This window comes from Talpa europaea, assembly GCF_964194135.1.
Source record: "Talpa europaea genome assembly, chromosome: 1".
In the NCBI taxonomy this organism is placed as follows: Eukaryota; Metazoa; Chordata; class Mammalia; order Eulipotyphla; family Talpidae; genus Talpa; species Talpa europaea.
Window position 1 is genome coordinate 108,672,558 of NC_140073.1, and position 23,036 is coordinate 108,695,593.

Sequence of the window (23,036 nt, forward strand, 5' to 3'; positions counted from 1 at the left end):
AATTCTATATTCCTGCTACATAAATTTTAAGTGCAATACTTTGTGATATGAAGTTACTATTCTGTTTGTGCTTGATCAATGGGAACAGCCTAATAAATCAAATTCTAAACAGAATATTTTGATTGGATGAAAACAAGTTTTTCATAATAAATGAAACCTTTGTTGGATATCTCACAGTCTTTCAACATGTCCTAAGTCAGCCTATTTTTTCTGTATATTCCTATTTTTCTTATTTCAAAGCAAATCTTTACATTTAGGGTAAATAGGATCACTGTATGACTTAAATTGACTATCTTAGAGAAAAATATCCTTGTGAGAATAAGTGTGTTGTTATTTTTACACACGCTTCCTTAATTGAAAATAATGTTTACTATTGGCACCATTTATCTCCTTCTTAGGATACAATTATTCACCAGCTGCAGAAGCGTTATATGGACTTGCTGATTTACACATATGTTGGAGACATCTTAATTGCCTTAAACCCCTTCCAGAATCTGTGCATATACTCTCCACAGGTAGGGGATATTTTATTTTTAAAGATTTATTTATTTATGCATACAGGAACGGGATACAAGCCAGAGGTGTGGGGGGTGGGTGAGAGGATTCACCAGGGACAGAGTGGGGACCAGAACAGGCTGATTGACTGAAATACACTGCAGAGGGGAGCAGTGGGCAAGTCAGGAGAGGTCTACTGCACCATGTGGGTATCTCCCAGACTGGGGATCAAACTCATGCTGCATTGGCTGTGGATAACTTCATAGGTTTTGTCTTAACCCCTTGCGCCACCAGGGAGGCCACCTGGGGGTGAATATTTTAAAAGCATGTTCTTCCTTAATAGGAAATTAAAAATCACAAGGAGAAATGAAAAGAAGGTAAAAGTGAGAGTAAAATTATGCTATTCTATAAGTATATACCCTGAATTGCAGATAATAAGTCAGCACAGATGGATTCTTCTTTTAAAGATTGATATATTTATGCACAGAAGAACTGGGGTGTAAGCCAGCAGTGTGGGGGTTAAGAGGGTTCATCAGAGACAGAGTGGGGAGCACAACAAGTGGATCTACTGAAATACACTGCTAAGGGGAGTAGTGGGTGAGATAAGAGAGGTCTGCAGCGCTGTGTGTGTTAGCTCCCTGGTCAGGGTTTGAACTCAAGCAGTTGCGATGGTAGCACTGAGACTTAACTCCTAGACCACCAGGGAGGCCTCCACAGATGGATTCTTACATTTGGGAGTTAATTTTTTAAAACAAGATGTAACGATACTAACATTCATTGAGTGTTCATCGCACCACTGGTTATCATTGTTATTCTCACAGCCCTGTGAGACAGCTACTGTTTTTAATCCTATGTGGCAAGCAAGGTGACTGCATGGTGAAGTTAATTCCCTTGTACAAACATAGGAAACCACTAACTGAAGGAAGAATTAGAATTTGAACTCAGGCCTGTAAACTCCAGAGCTGTGCTCCCTGCAGACTTTCTGAGATCACAATGTCCTCAATAAGTGACAAAGTCTTGGTTTTGTGGACATTGAACTACATTACTTTTTTTTTTTTCTTCAGTTTTCCAGACTTTATCATGGGGTAAAACGTGCCTCAAACCCACCCCATATATTTGCATCAGCAGAGGCTGCCTACCAATGCATGGTTACTTTCAGCAAAGACCAGGTAAGAATTCACCTTCCTTTCCTAGCACGTCACACATAGGACATGTTCTGTCTTCTCTGCAGCTCTTAAGTCTTCCTGAAAACTTCCGTTCTGGTCACTGTGCTAACTTGAGGAAATAGGAAATGAAATGTAACTCAGGAGAACAGGAACAATGATAAAACTATAGCAGCAGAAGGATGTGAAAAGCCTTTTTAGGAAAGGTGAATCACTTGATCATTTTTCCCTATAAAATATAATAAGGATATTATATTTTATAATAAGGATATAATATGGATATGAGAACATAGAACCAACACAAGCTGATTATGTGGCAATGATTGTAATAAAAGAGGATGTAAAATGACATAAATGATATTCCTTCCTGCTAAGGTCTGAGAATTTTCGTGGTCTAGTTCTTTTTTGTGTAAAGTACACTTCACAAAGGTTGGCAGTGATCATGCACCATACTGTTTAGTTGCTGAGAAATTGTGATTGATTGGGTAAAGACAAACAAGTCTTAAACTCAATGTTAATTTAACACAAAACTCACCCATAGATTTTAACTTTCTGGACTTCAGTGGTGACATATCAAAAAAGCAGTAACATATTTAAGCATTGATTCTTCCTTTGCTGTTAATATATGTTTTCCTGTGTGCGTTTATTGTTTTGAAATAGAATTAATCTAATTTGGTAACAGTTTTACAGGATAATTTCTGTGTGTTATTTCCTGAGAACTGTTGAAGTCCCAGCCTTGGGTTTGTTGAAGAATAGATGAAGTTATAACAGCGCATTACAAACAGAATGCATGGATTCACTCTAGGTTGGAGACTAGGCTTTCCAAATTCTTACCTTTCCCAGAGACGTGTGAAATATTCATAGATTTCATAGAGAGGAAGTAAACAGGAAGATATATATATATATATGATTCTTAATAAATGATTCTCAAGAAGTTGCCCCACTGTATTTTTGTTGACAGCATATCTATCTGTGTCCTTCCCAATACCAACAATTCTACAATTTTTTGAGACCAACTAGATGTCCAAAATTCAATTCCATTTAATTTGGACACTGGAGTTATCACAGGCCCTAAAGGTCAGGGCTCAGTCTCTTAAGATTGCACCCACTTTAGAAGCCAGCTGTAGATGGGCTACCCAGACTACCCACACTTCTGCCTGGCCTGTTCCTACAATTTGGGGATTCCTGCAACCCCCTGTCAGGTTTGATAATTCATTAGACCAACTCACAGAGCCCAGGAAAACACTTTACTTACATTTACCAGTTCAGTATAAAGGACACAACTCAGGAACCATCAAATGAAAGTGATGTGTGGGACAAGGTGTGATATGGGGGGTGGCACATAGAGTCCCTGTCTTCTCTGTGTCTGGGCCTCTTCCACCACCCGCATGTGTTCACCAACTTAAAAGCTACCTGAATTTAAATGTTCAAAAAATTTTTTTAAAGATTTATTTATTTATGTATACAAGAGCTGGGGTACAGGTCAGAGTTGCGGGGGGTGAGAAGACTCACCAGAGACAGAGTGGGGAACACAACAGGCAGATTGACTAAAATACACTGCTGAGGGGAGCAGCAGGTGAGACATGAGAGGTCTGCTGCACCATGTGGGATTCTCCCCGGCCGGCCAGGATATATATATTCAAAAAATTAAAAAAAAAATCCAACATATCCTATTACTAAGGCTGTTGGAGAACAGGCACTTTCATATAATGGTACAGTTGTTGGTACTGTCTATTAGATTTATAAATGGGTTTACCTTTTAATGCAATAACCCTCTTTCTAGGAATTCATTCTACAACTGAACTTGTTAAATATAACAACCTATGTATAGGATTATACACTGCACTATTATTTGTAAAAGCATAAGAAAAGAACTCAAATATCTATCACTATTGTACTAGTTAAATAGACTGTCGTACATGTGTGGAATGGAACCACAAGCTAAAGAAACTCTCCATCTTTTGTAATGGAAAGATTCCTAAGATATATTGCTCAGTGAAAATGTGAAGTGTATGATGATAAAGGTTATGTGGAAACCATGGCTGAACACACAGGGTGTTTACTGCATTATGAATTCTTCACTCACACTGTTTTCTGTGTCAGTGCATTGTCATCAGTGGAGAAAGTGGCTCTGGGAAGACAGAAAGTGCCCACCTGATAGTTCAGCATCTGACTTTCCTGGGAAAGGTATTGTCTACCTGCTTTTTGTATTGTGAGCAAAAGTCCCTGCAGAGTAGCTGCATATTTTGTAAATGATGGCAATGCTGGTTTTTATTAGGGGTTACATAAAAACATTCCATCTTTATTATGTTTGCCTCTTGATAGCTAGGCCTCTTAAGATGTCAGCATGCTATCGTTCTTTCATGTAGTGAGGAAAATAATGCCAGCACGAATTTACTAGATTATTGGCAATTAATTTTTCATGTTTTCAATGTAATAGAAACATTTAGCCATTAAATAGTAAAAGTGGTTAAACACTAGAAGCAGGATCAGGGAGCCACTAAGGTGATTAAAGGATTGGAAACGGAAATCTTTGAGCAGAAGTTGAGGGAAATGGAAATTTTTAGGCTGGTGAAATGGACATTGAAATAATGACTTAAAAAACAGTGTGGAGTTATACTTAGTACTATTGTATTATGAGACTAAGAAAGAAGTTAATGAATGTTTTTTACAGATGAGTTATTGTAATGAATGATTGAGAAAAGGCATGGGATTGCTTGATTTAAAATTTTTCTCAACTCTTGGTATTTTATCTGTCAAAGATTCTAAGTTAATTGTGACTAGACATAACAAATTCCAGCCTCATCTGGTGACTGTGTACCTGGGGAGTTGCTCGTCTGAGAAAGGGCTGATGATTGATACTAACTTTCCTAAATGGAGTTCTTCCCAAAAAGATAGAATGAATTTTGTGGGCAGGGAGGGGTACTTGACAACTCTGCTTCTGGAGGTTCCTAACTGTTCTTTGTTTGGCACAGGCCAATAATCAGACTCTGAGAGAGAAAATTCTGCAAGTCAACTCCCTGGTAGAAGCCTTTGGAAATGCTTGCACTGCCATCAATGACAATTCGAGTCGTTTTGGAAAATATCTGGAAATGAAGTTTACACCCACTGGAGCTGTGATGGGGGCAAGAATCTCTGAATATCTCCTTGAAAAATCCAGGGTGATAAAACAGGCAGTGTAAGTGCACTTTTTCACTCTATTTCTGCTCTTCAATATAGACTAGGATATTTTGAGAATTTTAATGGCTTCCTTTTCACCCCTATTCTTTGCTTTCCTGGCACCCCAGCCTGCCCAAGAGAAAGAAAATTTTAAAGCAAAGGATAAATTGTAGTCTCTAACTTAAAAATTGCCTATAGGCAGAATACAAAGGGCAGAGGCAGGCATACACTGGGACAGGTTTTCTATTTCACTTTGAGTTGCTAGAATTTAACAAAATGGTGTACTTTAGATGATCATTAAATTTGAACTTACCTATTTAAAAAAATTGAGAATATTCCACAAACAATTTTTTCTATTAGACAGAGTGGGAATAAAAATGTGTTAAGAAGTGCTATATAGGGCCTCCCTGGTGGCGCAAGGGGTTAAGCACAGCACTATGAAGTTATCCGCAGCCTCTACAGCACAAGCTCCATCCCTGGCTGGTCAGTGAGAAACCCACATGGCGAAGCAGACCTCTCCTGTCTCGCCCACTGCTCCCCTCAGCAGTGTATATCAGTCGGTCTGTCTGTTCTGTTCCCTACTCTGTCTCCGGTGAGTCCTATCACCCCCAGCAGCTCTGGCCTGTACCCCAATTCTTATATGTATAAATAAATAAATCTTTAAAAAAAAAGTGCAGTGTAGTAATAGTGATCAATAGTATGTATTATTCTGGATTCAAATGCTGGGTCTATGACCTCGGTGTCTCATTTAACCTCTCTATGCCTCATTTGTGAAATGGTGGTGCTATTAGAGCCTGCCTCATGGGTATCTATGATGATAAATGAGTTCATTTATATAAAATTACTTTTAAAATTTCCTGTTACATTATTAGAGGGCTTTTTTAGCTGCTGCTGCTGCTACTTCTTATCATTATTGTCGTCGTCATCATCATCATCATCATCATTTCTTGCAGGACCATACTTCCTCAGGAGCATGGCCCCATTCAGGCATTATTCAGTAATTATTTAATCTTACTGTATGTTTGTGTTGTTTTCCCTGCTAGGGTTACAAGAATAAACAAAATAGATAAGGTTGCAATAAGTGTTCATGCAGCTTAGTGTGGATGGTAGACTGGATGAAGGGAGAAAGCATTCAACAAATGCAGTTAACCTTTGAACAGTTCAGGAGTTAGATGCACCAACTACCTAGTCAAAAATCTGCATATAACTTTTGACTCCTCAAAAATTTAACCTAGCATTACTGGAGATTTTTTTTCAGGATACACACTCATCCCACTGTGGATTCCAAAATCTACAGATGTTTAAGTCCCTTATAATCAGCCCTCGATATCCAGGGGTTTTGAAACTGGATACTGCATCCACAGATTCAGTAAACTGGAATTTTGGATTGGTTGAATTTGTGAATGTGCAACACATGGATAGAAAAGAAAAAACAAGCTTAAATTTAAGTGGACCCTTGCAGTTCAAATCTGTGCTGTTCAAGGATCAACGGTAAATAAACTTTATTGTAGAACAAGTGTGGTAAGTGCCAGGAAGCAATGTAAAGTGCTGTAAAGATAAAAAAGGAGAAGGACACAGGACCCTGTCCAGGAAGAGATAATCTTGATTAATTTTTTTTGAGATTCCTTACTTCTTTCTCCTTAAACTGGAGTGATTTTAAAGTTTAGAGAGCTGCCTCTGACAGAATGCAAATTACAGTTTTCTGTGTTAAAATGTGATGAAGTCATATAGAAAGATAATGTGAGGAGGGTTCCAGTCACAGCTGTGTCACTTAAGGTGTATTTCACTTATTATTAATATCCTTGTACCTTACTTCATATGCAAAAAAAGGGCATAATAAAGTCAATCTTATGGGATTGTTATGAGAATTAACTGAGATTATATGTGATTATACTGAATTTAGAAATCTGAATCCATCACTTACAGTTCTTATTAAATTTATTCAATATGATAGCACTGATGAAGTTAAATAGACTGAAGACATTGGTTGAGGAGAAGGTGGGACTTTTACGGGTTGTTTATCTAACCTTTTGGGTTTGCCCTCTTCTGGGCATATGGTGAAATTCCCCTTTGAGTGGCTGGATGCAGTCATATGACCAGTTTGGGCAAATAAGTATTAAATTGCAAGGACCTACCAGTGTCTTTGACAAAGTGCAGGGTGGTAGATTCTTATCTGGACTCCAGTAAAGTAGCAGGTGTGGCTGATGTCTAAGCTGGATATCGCTGTCTGAAGCAACATGGGCTCCAAACAAAAGATAAATGGCAAAGATGCATAGGCCTTTGCCTGGAATCGAAAGTTCTCAAAATGAGTAACCTGAAATATTACCTATAAATGTTTCATTCTCTAAACCCATCTTCTACTTATAGTAAAGATAAGTTTGTTTAAAAATGTGGGCCTCCTTGGTGAACTAGGGGTTAAATCTCAGTGTTATCATCTTTACTGCTTGAGTACTACCCCTGATCAGGGAACTAATCCACATATGGTGCAGCAGACCACTCCTGTCTTGTCAGCTGCCCCCCTTAGCAGGGTATTTCAGTAAATCCGCCTGCTCAGCTCCCCATTCTTGTCACTGGTGAATCCTCTCATCCCCCCACACCTCTGGCCTATACCCCAGTTCTATGCAAAAATAAATAAATTCTTAAAAAATAAATAAAAATGTGACATTGTGAAAATTACTAGATTAATGCTATTACTATATTGTAATTGGGATATAGCATATTTAATTGCCTGGAAATGTAAATTCAGTACAGAATAATTTTTTGCAAGGAAAGGAAATAATATAAATTACTTGGAGAAAGAAAGTCTAGAATATGTTATTAATAATCTCCCCTCTCCCCCATTTTTTTTTTTAGGGGAGAGAAAAATTTTCATATATTTTACTATATTTATGCTGGTCTTTATCACCAAAAGAAACTTTCTGAGTACAGACTTCCCAAGGAAAAGCCTCCTAGGTAAGTGTCAGGGGGGTTAATTATTAATTTTTAATGAACATGCAACTATCAAGTGATAAAACTTTGAAATAGATGGAGCTGTTTTCCTAATTGGAAACTCAGCCTTAGCAGAAATATCCAGAATGAGATGACAGTAATTACATCTGATATTTTGTATTTTCTAGAAAGTTTAAAACTTCAATTGTAGCCATTTTACTCAGCCATGTGCACCATTCTTCCACCACAGCACTGGACTATAAAGGAAATACCCTGGCAAAGAAGGAACCTAATATTTGGATTGACCTTTGCCAAGTCAGTGCTCATTCTGTTTTGTCCTGTTCTGTTCAGGTACATAGCTGATGAAACTGGGAGAGTGATGCATGACATAACTTCCAAGGAGTCTTACAGAAGACAGTTTGACTCAATTCATCATTGCTTCAGGATTATAGGGTTCACTGACAAGGTAAGTCATTGTCAAGAGAGAAATAAGTTCAAGTGTTTAAATTCTTGAATGCAAATGAGTGAAGACTTGAATATTCTAATTAGAGGCAGGGAACTTGCTTTTCAGACACCCTGCTAGTCACCTTACTAGGTCTTGCTCCTCAGTGTCACCCGTGGACCAGAAACATTATCATCACCCAGAGCTTGTTAGAAATGCAGATTTTTAGGTCTGTCCAAGAATAGCTGAATCAGAATCTGCGTTTTAACAAGATGATCAGGTGAACAGTAAAGAAGCACTGTTATAAGTACATGTGCCTATAAATTGTTATCATTGGCATTAATTCAGTATAGCTGTGATAACAAATGCCAAAACAATACTACCTTTTCTGAGTTGTTATTGCTCCAGACATTGATGTGAATTATGTAATAGGAGTATGGGAACATGTAGGTTACCTAAGCCACAGAAATTTTATTTATGCAAGTAGCAACTTGTGTACCAAGAAAAATTAAACTGTTGTAACTTTCTTGTAGTCACTTCCTTCTCCATGGTACACAGTTGCACATTATTAACTATTGCTCTAAGTACTGTACTTCTCTTATCATACTAGATACAGGCTGTCTCTATTAAATATATGCCAGGGTGACAGAAAATATTTATAATCCTAGGTTCAAATATTATTCTGTGATACATTTATATCATAGTTTCTGGGCTTAGTGCCATCAATTTTGCAAAATATACGGATTCTTTTGCTTTTTCAACAAAGGAGGTGAATGATTAGGAGGTAGATTTGAGTGTTAAATCTTAAGGGATTAGCTTACAAGAGACTCCAGTTACCGGGGATAGCTACTCTAGATAAAACGTTGTTCCTGTAAACAAGTGAGTTTGGCTAGCCCTTCCCTCCCTAGCATGGTTGACTTTAGTCATAATAATACCTTTCTTCTTTCTAGCCAGCTGTTAATTTTCTCTGTCAGCCTCCCACAGACTTTAAACTGACAGTGGAAAATCCCAAAGGTCGGATAAAAATAGTAATATATTTCCATTGGCTCCTAGAGGAGAGCAATTAAACAGGTTCCAGCATTGTTAAAAGACCTTTGCGGTTATTAATTTATAGAACTGGTTGTTATCAAAGACGCATCACCAGAAGAGTGGGGAAGGCCATTTAAAGTCACCTAGGTCATGCTAAAGTGTTCAGAGGCATACTTCCTCAAAAGGGTAAGGGACAACAGAGTAGACCATAGGGTTATAGTATTTTGCTTTCTATAAATATCTACAACAATTGTTGTAGAACACTGTGAAGAGATTGGTCCTGTCGCTCAAAGGAAGTGTATGATAGCACTCTTCTAATAATAGAAATGTACTGCAAACAACAAAAATGATGCTGTTTTAAAATAACAAAATCTAAGACAAAAGAAATTAAGGATGCTACGTGTATACCCTTGAAGTAAGCCACTGCTAACCCATATGGGGGAAAAATGCAATAGAAATGAATAAATATGAGAAGAAAAATGTAAAAGGTGGTAAACATTCTTTTTTTTTTTTTTTTTTTTCCGCCCGCTGCTCCCCTCAGCAGTGTACTTCGGTCCTTCTGCCTGCTCTGCTCCCTGCTCTGGCTCTGGTGAATTCTCTCACCCTCCCGTGCTTCTGACTGTACCCAATGCTTGTATAAATAAATAAATAAATCTTAAAAAAATAAAAAAATAAAAAGTATTAAAAAAAAGATGAGTCTACATTCCTTCACTATAATACAAAAATTTCAAAATGATTTATTTTCAAGCATCCTCTACCACCCTTTCTAATACTGTTAGTGGTTTTTTTTTTTTTTTTTTTTTGGAGCTGAAAAAGGAAACTTGTTTATTTATTTTTTTTTTTATTTTTTTTTTTATTTTTTTTTAACTACCCTGGGAGATGGATATCATTAAGCGCTTTGCAGATGGATGCACCAGCACTGAAAAAAGTGGCAAATAATTAAACCCAGGTCTCATGGCCCCCTTTGACTGCAAAAGGACTGGTCTATGACAAACTCAGAAGAGTTTTTTCCAGACTATGATATATTTTTTTTTTTATAAATTTTATTGTTATATTCCCCATACAATTGCAGCCCCCCCATTCTGACCCCAATCCCTCCCCTCCCGCCCCCGCCCCCCTAAAAGTGTCTCTGGTTCATAGTTTTTTGTTGATTTTGATTTTCACTTTCTTATAGTTATTCATTTACCTGGTCCCTTATTTAAGTTTTCTAGATTCCTGCGATGAGTGAGACCATCCGGTATTTTTCTTTTTCTTTCTGGCTTATTTTGCTGAGCATGATCCCTTCCAGCGCCATCCATGTTGCTGCAAATTGCATGTGTTTATCTTTTTTGAATGCTGAGTAATATCCCATGGTATATATGTACCACATCTTCTTGATCCAGTCATCTATTTTTGGGCATTTGGGTTGTTTCCAAAGCTTAGCTATTGTAAACATTGCTGCTATATACATAGGGGTGCAGGTGTTCTTTGGAATTGATGTTTCTGTGTCCTTTGGGTAAATACCTAGGAGTGGAATTGCTGGATCATATGGAAGCTCTATGTTTAGTAGGTCCAGAAATCTCCACACAGCTCTCCACAGTGGTTGGACCAGTTTGCACTCCCACCAACAGTGCAGAAGAGTTCCTTTTTCTCCACACCCTCGCCAGCATTTGTTGTTGCTAGTTTTTTTAATATGTGCCATTCTCACTGGTGTAAGATGGTATCTCATGGTAGTTTTGATTTGCATTTCCCTGATGGCAAGTGATGTTGAACATTTTTTCATATGCCTATTGGCCATTTGCATTTCCTCTTCAGAGAAGTTTCTTTTTAGCTCTTCTGCCCATTTTTTGACTGGATTATTTTCTTTGTTGTTGTTGAGTCTCATCAGCTCTTTGCAGATTTTTGTGATCAGTCCTTTATCATTAGTGTTGGGTGCAAAAATGTTCTCCCAGTTGGTGGGGTTTCTCTTTGTTTTTGTTATTGTCTCTTTTGCTGTGCAGAAGCTCTTTAATTTGATGTAGTCCCAGCTGTTTATCTTTGCCTTCACTATCACTGCTTTGGGTGATGTGTCTGTAAAGATGTCTTTGATGTGCAGATCACGTAGTGTTTCGCCTATATTTCCTTCTATATATTTTATGGTTTCAGGTCTTATGTCTAGTTCTTTAATCCATTTTGAGTTGATTTTTGTGTATGGTGTGAGGTAGTGGTCAAGCTTCATTCTTTTGCATGTAGCGACCCAGTTTTCCCAGCACCATTTATTGAACAAACTTTCTTTGCTCCAATGCATAGTCTTTGCTCCTTTGTCAAAGATTAGTTGACCATAAATCTGTGGGTTTATTTCTGGATTTTCTATTCGATTCCATTGGTCTGTATGTCTGTTCTTGTTCCAATACCATGCAGTTTTGATGATTATGGCTTTGTAGTATAGTTTGAAGTCTGGGAGTGTGATGCCTCCATTCCCTTCTTTTTTTTTCAGGAGAGCTTTGGCTATTCGGGGTTTTTTGTGATTCCATATGAATTTCATCAATAATTGTTCTATTTCTTTGAAGAATGACATTGAAATTTTGATTGGAATAGCATTGAATCTGTATATTGCTTTTGGAAGGATGGCCATTTTAATAATGTTTATTCTTCCAATCCATGAGCAGGGGATGTCTCTCCATTTCTTTGTGTCTTCTTCTATTTCTTTTAACAGTGTTTTCTAGTTTTCTTTGTATAGGTCCTTTACCTCTTTTGTTAGATTTATTCCCAAATATTTGATTTTTTTTGTTTCAATAACAAAAGGGATGGTTTTTTTGATTTCTTCTTCTTCAGATTTATTGTTTGTGTATAGGAAGGCTACTGACTTTTGCATGTTGATTTTGTATCCTGCCACTTTACTGAACTGATTGATGAGTTGAATTAGCTTTTCTGTGGAGTTTTTGGGGTTCTCTATGTATAATATCATATCGTCTGCAAATAGTGATAGTTTGACTTCTTCTTTTCCTATTTGGATTCCTTGGATGTCTTTCTCTTGTCTTATTGCCCTGGCTAGGACTTCCAGTATTATATTGAAAAGCAGTGGTGAGAGTGGACATCCTTGTCTTGTTCCAGATCTTAATGGAATTGCTTTCAGCTTTTCACCATTGAGAATGATACTGGCTGTTGGCTTGTCATAGATGGCCTTTATGATGTTGAGGTATGTTCCTTGTATCCCAAGAATTTCAAGGGCTTTTATCATGAATGGGTGTTGCACTTTGTCGAAAGCTTTCTCAGCATCTATTGATACTATCATATGGTTTTTATATTTCTTTTTGTTGATGTGTTGGATAACGTTGATTGAACCATCCTTGTGTCCCTGGAATGAATCCTACTTGGTCGTGGTGAATTATCTTAAGGATACATTGTTGGATTCTGATGGCTAAAATTTTATTGAGGATTTTTGCATCAGTGTTCATTAGGGAGATTGGCCTGTATTTTTCCTTTTTTGTGTTGTCCTTGTTCGGTTTTGGTATTAGTGTAATGTTGGCTTCATAGAACGTGTTTGGTATTGTCCCTTCCTTCTCAATTTTTTGGAAGAGTTTGTGAAGGATAGGCACTAATTCGTCTCTGAATGTTTGGTAGAATTCATTTGTAAATCCATCAGGTCCTGGGCTTTTGTTTTTGGGGAGGTTTTTGATTACCATTTCAATTTCGCTAATTGTAATTGGTCTGTTTAGGTGTTCTATTTCTTCCTTATCTAGCTTTGGGTGATTGTAGAGTTGTAGGAATTTGTCCATCTCCTCTAGATTATTAAACTTGTTTCCATATAACTGTTCATAGTAGTTACTGATTATTCTTTTGATTTCTGCTGTGTCCGTTGTGATTTCTCCCCTTTCATTGATGATCCTGTTTATTTGTGCTTTCTCCCTTTTTTCCTTTGTGAGCCTGGCTAGGGGTTTGTCTATTTTATTGATTTTTTTCAAAGAACCAGCTCTTGGTTTCATTGATCTTTTGGATTGTTTTTTTAGTTTCAATTTCATTTATTTCTGCTTTGGTTTTTATTATTTCTTTTCTTCTACTGGTTTTGGGGTTTTTTTGTTGTTCTTTTTCTAGATCTTTGAGCTTCGAGATTAGGTTGTTTCTTTGAGTTCTTTCTTGTTTCTTGATGTGAGCTTCTATTGCTATATATTTTCCTCTTATTACTGCTTTTGCTGCATCCCATACATTTAGGATATTGGTGTCCTCCTTGTCGTTCAATTAAAAAATTTTTTTAATTTCTTCTTTGATCTCCTCATTAGTCCAGTGGTCTTCCAGTAGTGTGGTTTTTAATCTCCATGAGGTAGGAAAGTTCCTTGCCTTCTTTTTATGGTTTATTTCTAGTTTGATGCCTTCATGGTCAGAAAAGATGGTTGATATGATTTCAATCTTGGTGTATCTGTTGATGTTTGTCTTGTGCCCCAGTATGTGATCGATCCTGGAGAATGATCCGTGTGCTCTTGAGAAAAATGTGTACTCCGTTTTTTTGGGGTTTAGTGTTCTATAGATGTCTGTTAAGCCCAATTGCTCTAGGTCCTTATTTAGAGCTTTGGTTTCTTTACTTATTTTTTGTCTTGTTGATCTATCCATTGTTGATAGTGGTGTGTTGAAGTCTCCCACTACGTATGTGTTTTCTCTGATGTCTGTTTTCAGAGAGGACAACAGTTGTCTGATATATTTTGGTGCTCCTTCGTTTGGTGAGTATATGTTAATGAGTGTTATTTCTTCTTGAAGTATTGTCCCTGTGATCATAATGTAGTGACCATTGGGGTCTCTTTTTATCTTTTTGAGTTTGAAATCTGTTTTATCTGATATAAGTATAGCTGTTCCTGCTTTCTTTTTTGGTCCATTTGCTTGTAGGATTGTTTTCCATCCTTTAACTTTGAGCCTATTTTTATCTTTTGTAGCTAAATGTGTTTCCTGGAGACAGCAAAAGGTTGGGTTTTGTTTCTTAATCCAGGCTGCAACTCTGTGTCTTTTTATTGAAGAGTTTAGTCCATTTACATTTAGAGTTAATATTGATATGTTAACATCTGTATTTGCCATTGTGTTTGTCTTTCCTTTGATTTTATTTATTTATTCTTGTAATAACTTTTTTTTTTTTGTCCTTCTTTCATTGTTATTCGTCCCTCTGAGGTTCTGGCTTTAGGACTCCTTGTAGTATTTTTTGGAGTGGGGGTTTAGTTGCAATGAAATTCCGGAGTTTCTCTTTGTCTGGGAAGGTCCATATTCTTTCTTCAAAGAGGAAGGAGAGCTTTGCGGGATAGAGTATTCTTGGTTGGCATCTGTTTTCTTGGAGTCTGTTGACTATGTCCCTCCACTCTCTCCTTGCCCGTAGTGTTTCTTCGGAGAAGTCTGATGTCAGCCTGATTGGCTTTCTTTTGAATGTTATCTGTTTCTTCCCTCTTGCCAGCTTCATTATTTTTTCCTTGTCCTGGATTCTTGGGAGCTTTACTATTATGTGTCTTGCTGTATTTTTTCTTTTGTCGTGGAAGTTTGGTGTTCTTCTTGCTTCTTGTATATCAATTTTCAGCTCCTTCTTCACATTTGGTAAGTTCTCTTCAATTATCTCTTTGAATATTTTCTCTGTTCCTACTTCTCTCTCCTCTCCTTCTGGTATTCCTATAACTCTTATATTTCCTTTCCTCATGGAGTCAGATAGTTCCCGAAGTCTTTCTTCATTCTTTTTCCTTCGTACTTCTCTTTCCTTTTCTGTTTTGGTTCTTTTTATTTCTGTGTCTTCAAGAGCACTTATTCGTTCTTCCATTTCATCAATTCTGCTTTCATTGCTTTTCCCAGAATTCTTTAGTTCTTCCACTAATTCTTTGATCTCCTGGATTTCTTTTACTTCCCTCTTTAGGGACTCAATTTCATTCTTCTGATCGTTGATTATTTTTCCCTTATCATTGTTTTCCTTTGTGACTTCTGTCAGTTTTTTAATCACGGCAATTTTAAATTCTCTTTCTGGAAGGCTCAGAAGTTCTTCCAAGTTACTGTCGTTGCAATCTGGGGGCTGGTTTTCTTTTTGTGGTGTGCTTTTTCTCTGGAGAGTTGCTAGGTTGCGTGTGGTTCTTCTCCTCCCTACTGTCTGTTTTCTAATTTGCCGTATGCGTTGGGACACTGTGTTGTTGGGACTGGCCGGCATCTTGGGTGGGCTTCTCTTCTCCCCTCTGGTTCCTCCAGGAGTCATCTGTCAGTTTCAAGCAGTCTTTATTGGAGAAAGGTCCCTGTCCTAAAATGTCGATGTGGGGACACACTCCCCTGTGCGCCTGGTCTGCCCCGGCGGTGGGTTCCTGCTCCCCCTCTGGGCTTGGACTGCAGGCCAGAGGGGGTCTGGCGTGGGCGAACTTCCCCCGCTCACCTCTGGCTCCTGAGGAAGCCTTCTGCAGGTAGTCTTTACTGAAGAAATGTCCCTGTTCTAAAATGGTGATGTGGGACACACTCCCTGCGCGTCCGGTGTCAGGCACACTCTTCTGCGTGCCTGGTCTGCCCTGGCTGTGGGTGCTCGCTCTCCCTGTGGGCTCAGACTACTTGTTCGGAAGGGGCCGGGTGTGGGCTAACTCCCCAGCTGGCCACTAGCTCCTTCAGGAGCCTGTGCTGGCTACAAGTAGCTAGGTGGCGCCAAAGATCTCTCCTAGAGCCCTTGGGGAGCTGATTTTCCACCCCATGGGACAGGGAGCAAAGCGGGGATGGTAGGGTACACCTCAACGGCTTTGGGGTGCTGTGTCTGCCTTGTGCCCCACCGTCGTGGGGAACCCACGCCCCTAATTTCGTGCCCCGGGTCTCAGATCGAAAGCCCTCAGTTCCAGGACGCGGGCTGTAGCCCAGTTCAGTGGCGCGGGAATGGCGCCTTTTGCACCGCTGCCCTGCCGGGCGCCTGGTTCCTGCTTACTCAGGGAGGGACCGTCACCTCATTGAGGACCTCCGCACGTCTCCCCGCAAGCCTAGGTCGTCTCCCAAGCCTAGGTCGCAGGCGCGGGGCCCTGGGCAGCCGCGATCCTGGTCTGCACTTGCTTTTCAAGCGCGCCGAGCGCACCGCTATCCGCGCAAGCTTACCGGCAGCCTGGGCTGTGTGCGTGTCTCCCGGGGTCTTTGTTCTTCTCTAATGGCGCCCGGAGCCGTTCGCTCCCTGCAGTGGCGAATCCTGCAGGGTTCGCCTCAGCTCCCGTTCAAGGGGTGTGGTGGCTGCAATAGTTCCTTTCCACTCCCAGTCCCGCTTGCTGCGTCCTTTGTTCTTGTTGGCAGTTTTGGTTTGTTGTTTTCCTCCTCTCTGCTGGTCGGAGAGTGCCGCCTCTGTGGGCGGGGGAGGGGAGCAGGGTTCTGCCTGGTAAACATTCTTAATTTGTGCCTGATCTAGAATGTTAAATGAATAACCAGAATGTAATTATATGTGTGTGTATCTTCAGTGTGCCCCACAGTGAAGTTTAATTCACACAGGAAATAAAATGACTTATGTCAGTTAGCAACCTTTGCAATAAAATAGACTGTATTCCATTCCTCGGATCCTAAATTCTTTGTCTGCATCTCTATAGACCACCTATTTTGCTGAATTTATACACTTTATGTTTTTAAATTCAAATACTTTGACTGAGTTCAGATGTAATTGAATGAAGTTAGGCAGCAGATACCAAATAGCTAATGTAACAGCATTTTCTGAGGGACATTTCTAGACAGAGCTTAAATGAACTCATCAGTTCAATCAAAATTATGGTCCCCATCTTTTCTTATAATATCATTAATTCCCTGCAGGAACCCCTTGAGTTTTTCCCAAACCCTTTAAGCAAACTTTAATATGAACTCAGGTGCGTGAATTTTAATTCCGGGACACTAGCCCAAAGCACCTGAAAGAACACTTGAACCTGAGCTTATAAAGAAACTTTCCTGGTGGAAGGAGTCTTCCTCTGGCAGGATTTCCTGTACAGAGGTTGGGGCATTGGGAGGGATTATACCTAAAACCCTGTTGTGAAATTAGGGCTGTTAGCTCCTATTTTTGGAGTCAAACCATACTATTTTTCTTTACTATTATGCTTGTCTTTCTGTTATATGAATTATATTATTAAATAAGATACACTTTAGATATATTTAATACGACATGAAAATTTTTTGGCAGATTATCAAAAAAATTTGTATGTCACTCATATCAATAAAGTAGTTTAAAAAAATGGTAACCTCTGTTTTATGTCAGTAAGACATTGTAAATACTCAAGACTGGACATTTATTACAGATGCCTTGACTTAAAAGATTAAGGAGAAGGATGTGAAATTAGGGCAAATTTTTTGTTTCATTTTATCATAAAGATTATGACTTGGGAGAATACAGCTAAAGAGACTGAAGGGTTCTCTATTCAAATGTAAATTGGGATTCTTTAGGATTTCCAGTGTCTTACTGACAATACAATAGGACTTACTATTGGCTTTTCAAAAACTCCTTTATTGATACATGATTGACATACAAAAGTTTTTTTTTATACCAACCAGTAGCTTTTAAGGTACAAATGCTATTAGCCTCCGAGAAGGGAACTGAGTAAAGGCATTGGAACAGAGCCAGGGAGAAAGTCCTTCAGCTGTGCCTACTGCAGGACTGAGGGCAAAGCTGGGGAAAAAAATTAGAAACATAAATAGAAACAAGGTAAAGAGATACTGGGAGGGCAAGTGAATTCTAGGGAGGAACCAGAACAACTACCAGAAGATGCCTGTGAACCAGGTCAGGGGATATTTCCTTAAATCAGCCCCAGCCTAACAGAAAAAACCAAGGTTCTCAAATTTCCTCTTCACTTCAATTTTACTGAGAGAATACCTCCATCAGTGAAAGATGTTTCTTCTGAGAAAGAGAAAAGCCAAGACCATACATTCCGCATGGGACTTTGATGGAAAAATGCTCTTTCTTCCCTGCTTCTGCTGATTGGTGGTGAAGCCAAATGCATACCCATCAACAATGAATTGGAAAGCCCAGCTGGGGGAGTTGTTAGTCTTCTTGAATTGATTGCCTGTCCTGAGTGAGGTTGTTTCATTTTATCATACAGAAAGTTGGAAACTGGTGAGAAATGGACAGATAGAGCAGCATAGCAATGTCCTGTAGGAAAGGCAGGGCTGCTAAGGAAGGCACCATAACCAAAGCTGGCCCATAGCATGAGGAGGGTGAGGAAGATGGCTCTGGGGGAGAAAAGAATGGGAATTTGATGAGGAAGTATTGGGGAGGAGAGGCATAACCCCACAGATGGATGTACTTCTGATTGAATTTTACAGTAACTGTATATGGGTGTTATAGGATCCTAAATCAGAAAAGAAACACTAGTTAACCCAAAGGGGGAACTAAAGGAGTCAAGAAGAATAAATCATAAATGTGGTATAGGGGAGCACTCTCAGAGGAATACCTCCACAATGAGGTGACCATTGGATCCCTTCTCAAGTTTCCCTCAGTGAGCTTAGGAGGAAGGCCCAACTTGCTATTAACTTCAGTGATTCACACTATTTGACTCTGAATTTTTAGTGAAGGTCATATGTAGTTTTCCTCCTTAAAAGAGGGAATGTCTAAATGTTGTACTGAAGAGGATATTTATTGTCAAAGAAGCAATGGGGTGAGAATGACCATTTCCTTTGGGGATAATCACTCCGATGGTGAATCCCTGAGGCCTTATTTTGGGAGATTTCATGGTTTATGCTGTCATTATGGGGTGTGCGTGTTACTTTTGAGGTAACTAGATATAGAAATAACAGTGCTCACTGCTGTCTAGTCTGTTTTATCCTCTGGGATCTACCTCTGTGCAAAGTCACTGCATTCTGCAAGCCTCACACTATATTAATCAAGGTAATGAGGTCCTGTCATGTTAAATCCAGACTAGCCCATTTGGTAGGTGTCCTTAACCACTCTTAAGTCGTGTGATAAAACAATGATTCTTTTTTTTTTTTAATGTGTTTTTTTTTAATAGAGGCATGCTTTTTTTATTTTATTTTATTTATTTGTTTGTTTTGTTTATACAAGCACTGGGTACAGTCAGAAGCACGTGGGAGGGTGAGAGAATTCACCAGAGCCAGAGCGGGGAGCAGAGCAGGCAGAAGGACCGCAGTGCGGGCGGCAGGAGAGGTTTGCGCGCCATGTGGGACCCTCCTCCAGTGGCAGGGGAGCAGCTGGGGATTGAACCGGCACTGCAGAGGCTGCGGGGAGCTTCGCAACCCAGCGCTCAACCGCTGCGCCACCGGGGAGGCCCCTTTTCTCACACTTTTATGTGTATGTAGTAAATGACTGGTTTAAAATCCTCATTTGTCTTTGTAGCATTACCATGTATCCACCAGATGTCACTATTACAGTCTGTGTTCAGTTTTTTTGGCTTTACTGACTAATGTTTACAAAAAGGCTCATTTTGGAGGGAATGCTTTATCAACAGTTTAATGACAATTCCTATTAGTGTGCTGCTATGTATAGTACTATATCAAGTTTCTGACCTGAATATTTTTTGTGGAAGTGCTTTTTTCTGTCTAAAAGCATCTGATGAGAAATTTCCCGGTTATATATTTTATTGTCTTACTTAGAGGAAATGTAGGTATTTAAACAAATAAATGTGTGGTTGATCTTGAATATTGCAGGACTAGGGTCTCCAACACCCAGTAGTTGAAAATATGAGATAACTTCTGGTTGGCCTCCGTATCCACGGGTTTTACACACCTGGGAATTCAACTCCCAGTGTCAGTTGGATGAACCTTAAATGTGGAATTCAAGAGAGAAAGAAATCTGCATTTAAGTGGGCTCATGCATTTCAAACCTGTGTTGTTCATGGGTCAACTATACTTTAAAAAAAAAGTCACTAATGCGACTAACACATTCAATTTCAGTATGAAAACAGGACTAAGATATTCTGAATTGTCTTTACTCATAGCACTTCTGACATAAAAAATGTGGTTTTCCATACTAACCAATTCTCCTACAATTCTAATGAAGTCATACTTTACCTGAAATTAATGACAGATCACTCAGGTTAGGGGCGTAGTCCCCAAGACTACTCCCCAGGTGCCAACCGAAATTCTTGGGCCTCTGACACTTCTGACCAACCAGCTAGAAACTGGGGGTTCCCAAGATCCCCTCCTCCTTTTCAGTAATGTGCTAGAACAACTATCAGAGCTCTGGAAACACAGTTTACTTACTATTACTGATTTCTTATAAAGGATAAAACTTAGGAATAGGGCCTCCCTGGTGGTGCAAGGGGTTAAAGACACAGCACTATCAAGCTATCAGCAGCCAGAGAGGTGACCCACATGGTGCAGGAGACCTCTCCTGTCTCCCTCGCTGCTCCCCTCAGCAGTGTATTTCAGTGGATCTGCCTGTTCTGTTCCCCACTGTCTGGTGAATCTTCTCACCTCCTGCACCTTTGGCCTACACCCCAGTTCTTGCATGCATCAATAAATAAATCTTAAAAAAAAAAAACACAAAAACTCAGAAATAGCCAAATGGAAGAGAGCCAGAGGGCACATATTGGCAGGAGGCAGAGGAAATGTAGAGCTTCTGTGCCCTCTTTAGGCACACCCTCATCTCATCACCTTCATCATGTTCACCAACTTGCAAGTCATTCAGACCTCATCAATTTGGGTTTTTTGTTTTTTTTTTTTTGTTCCATTACATAGACATGGTTGGTTAAATCATTACACATTTTTTGATTACATCAACCTTTAGCCCCTCTCCTCTCTCTTCAGAGTAGGGTGAGCTAAAAATTCTAATTCTCTAATCATAAGATTGGTTCCTCTGGAACCAGTCCCCATCCAGTAAGAGTTATCCCATTAGCACAAACTCAGGTATAATTTAAAGGGTCTTGTGATGAGTAAATAAGATTCATCATAACATTCATTATAGCATATGATGAATCACCCTTATCATTCAGGAAATTACAAGATCACTAAAAGCTCTTGTGCCAGAACCAGGATGAGAACCAAATATATGTATTTCTTACTTTACTGTAATATCACAGTCTATTAGTCTTTCAAAATATTTTCTGATCTCATTCATATATATATATATGAATGAAGTCATATATATATATAAAGTATATATATATTATATATATATATATATATTTCATTCCTTTAACTTCAAAATGTTCTAGTGAGCTTCCAAGGGATGTCCTACCAAAGGAAAAGTTTAAGAAAAGTAAAGGGAAAATATTTCCTTTCTTGCTTTGAATTTGGGAGTTGATATTAGTTAAGGTAAAAGGTTAAAAGTGACTTCAAGAGGGGCCTCCCCGGTGGCGCAGCGGTTGAGTCCTGGGTTGCGAAGCTGCCCGCAGCTTCTGCAGCGCCGGTTCGATCCCCGGCCACTGGGCGAGGGTCCCACATGGCGCGCAGACCTCTCCTGCCGCCCGCTGCTCGCCTCAGCAGTGTACTTCGGTCCTTCTGCCTGTTCTGCTCTCCCCTCTGGCTCTGGTGAATTCTCTCACCCTCCCTCCCGCACTTCTGACTGTACCCAGTGCCTGTATAAATAAATAAAAATAAATCTTGAAAAAAAAATATTTAAAAAAAAAAAAGTGACTTCAAGAATGAAGAAGATCAGTTCTCTTACATATTAGCTTTCCAAGGTAAGGAGTGCAGCTTGCAGAACAACTTTGTTCTATATTTTCATTTGGTCATAGCAACCTAATCAATGGCATGGTTCAGTCTGGGTTGCTGGCAATTCCAGCCAGCAATAATGGGAAAGAAGGAATAGAGAGGGCATGCTGGCTTCCATAAGGCTAGGCCTAGAAGTGGCCCATATCATTCTACTTGCTTCATCGTTAAGAATTTATTATTTTTTTGGGCCTTCCCTGGTGGTGCAGCGGTTGAGCGCTGGGCTGCAAGGCTGCCCGTAGCCTTTGCAGCGCCGGTTCGTTCCCCAGCCACCGGCAACGGTCCCACACACACAGAAAAATTAATTAAAAAAATTTTTTAAAAAGAATTTATTATTTTTAAAGATTTATTTATGCATACAAGAACTGGGGTACAGGCCAGAGGTGCCGGGTTGGGGGAGGTGTGAGAGGATTCACCAGAGACAGAGTGGGGAACAGAATAGGCAGATTGACTGAAATACACCGCTGAGGGGAGCAGCGGGCAAGACAGGAGAGGTCTGCTGCACCATGTGGGTAGCTCCCTGGTCGGGGATCGAACTCATGCTGCAGAGGCTGCAGATAGCTTCACAGTACTGTGCTTAACCCCTTGCATCACCAGGGAGGCCTTCGTTAAAAATTTAGTTATATGGTCACCCTTAACTGCAAGTGGGGCTAAGAAATTTATTTTTGTGCCAGGAAAAGGGGAGGATGGATTTTCGTGTTCAACCCACAGTTTCTGCCACGGTGCTAGTGGTTCATTGGTCTGACTGACAAAGACCTTCAAAAGTGCTTTTTGGTGTCTTTTTCAGGAGGTCCACTCAGTGTACAGAATTTTGGCTGGGATTTTGAATATTGGAAACATTGAGTTTGCAGCTATTTCCTCTCAGCATCAAACTGATATAAGTGAAGTGCCCAATGCTGAAGCTTTGAAAAATGGTAACTATTTGATGCCTATGCACTGTGTTGCCAAAGTACATGTTTCTTTCACTTTAATTGTTTTTCAATTTGATAGAAGATAGTGTGACTATTGCTGGTCGTTCTACAGATGCTGAGTGTTTTCATTAGCCAGTGTTCCTCAAAAGATGTCTTATAGATAATCAGTCACTTTCCCTAAACTGTAAATAGGTGTTCTGCAGAAAAGTATTCCATGGTAAGTAGTAATTCTGGGCAGTAATTCTCAACACTGGTTACTTTTGAAAACCTTCTACAAATTAAAAACAAAACAAAAAAAAAGCAAGAGGATAGACCCCATTCTTAATCCATTGAATCAAAAAGGGG

The 23,036-nt window shown here is 39.4% G+C and overlaps 1 protein-coding gene across 1 annotated transcript in view; it reads left to right on the forward strand.

The window, feature by feature from the left end:
* MYO3B (myosin IIIB) overlaps positions 1–23,036 on the forward strand; it is a gene marked incomplete at its 3' end in the record, with an annotated part of 364,997 nt that overhangs the window by 142,138 nt on the left and 199,823 nt on the right. The window contains exons 10-16 of the mRNA XM_084258155.1: positions 399–515; positions 1,560–1,664; positions 3,762–3,845; positions 4,634–4,836; positions 7,671–7,769; positions 8,097–8,211; positions 22,568–22,694. Of these exons, the coding sequence (XP_084114281.1) occupies positions 399–515; positions 1,560–1,664; positions 3,762–3,845; positions 4,634–4,836; positions 7,671–7,769; positions 8,097–8,211; positions 22,568–22,694 (850 nt within the window). The remainder of the gene's footprint in view (positions 1–398; positions 516–1,559; positions 1,665–3,761; positions 3,846–4,633; positions 4,837–7,670; positions 7,770–8,096; positions 8,212–22,567; positions 22,695–23,036) is intronic.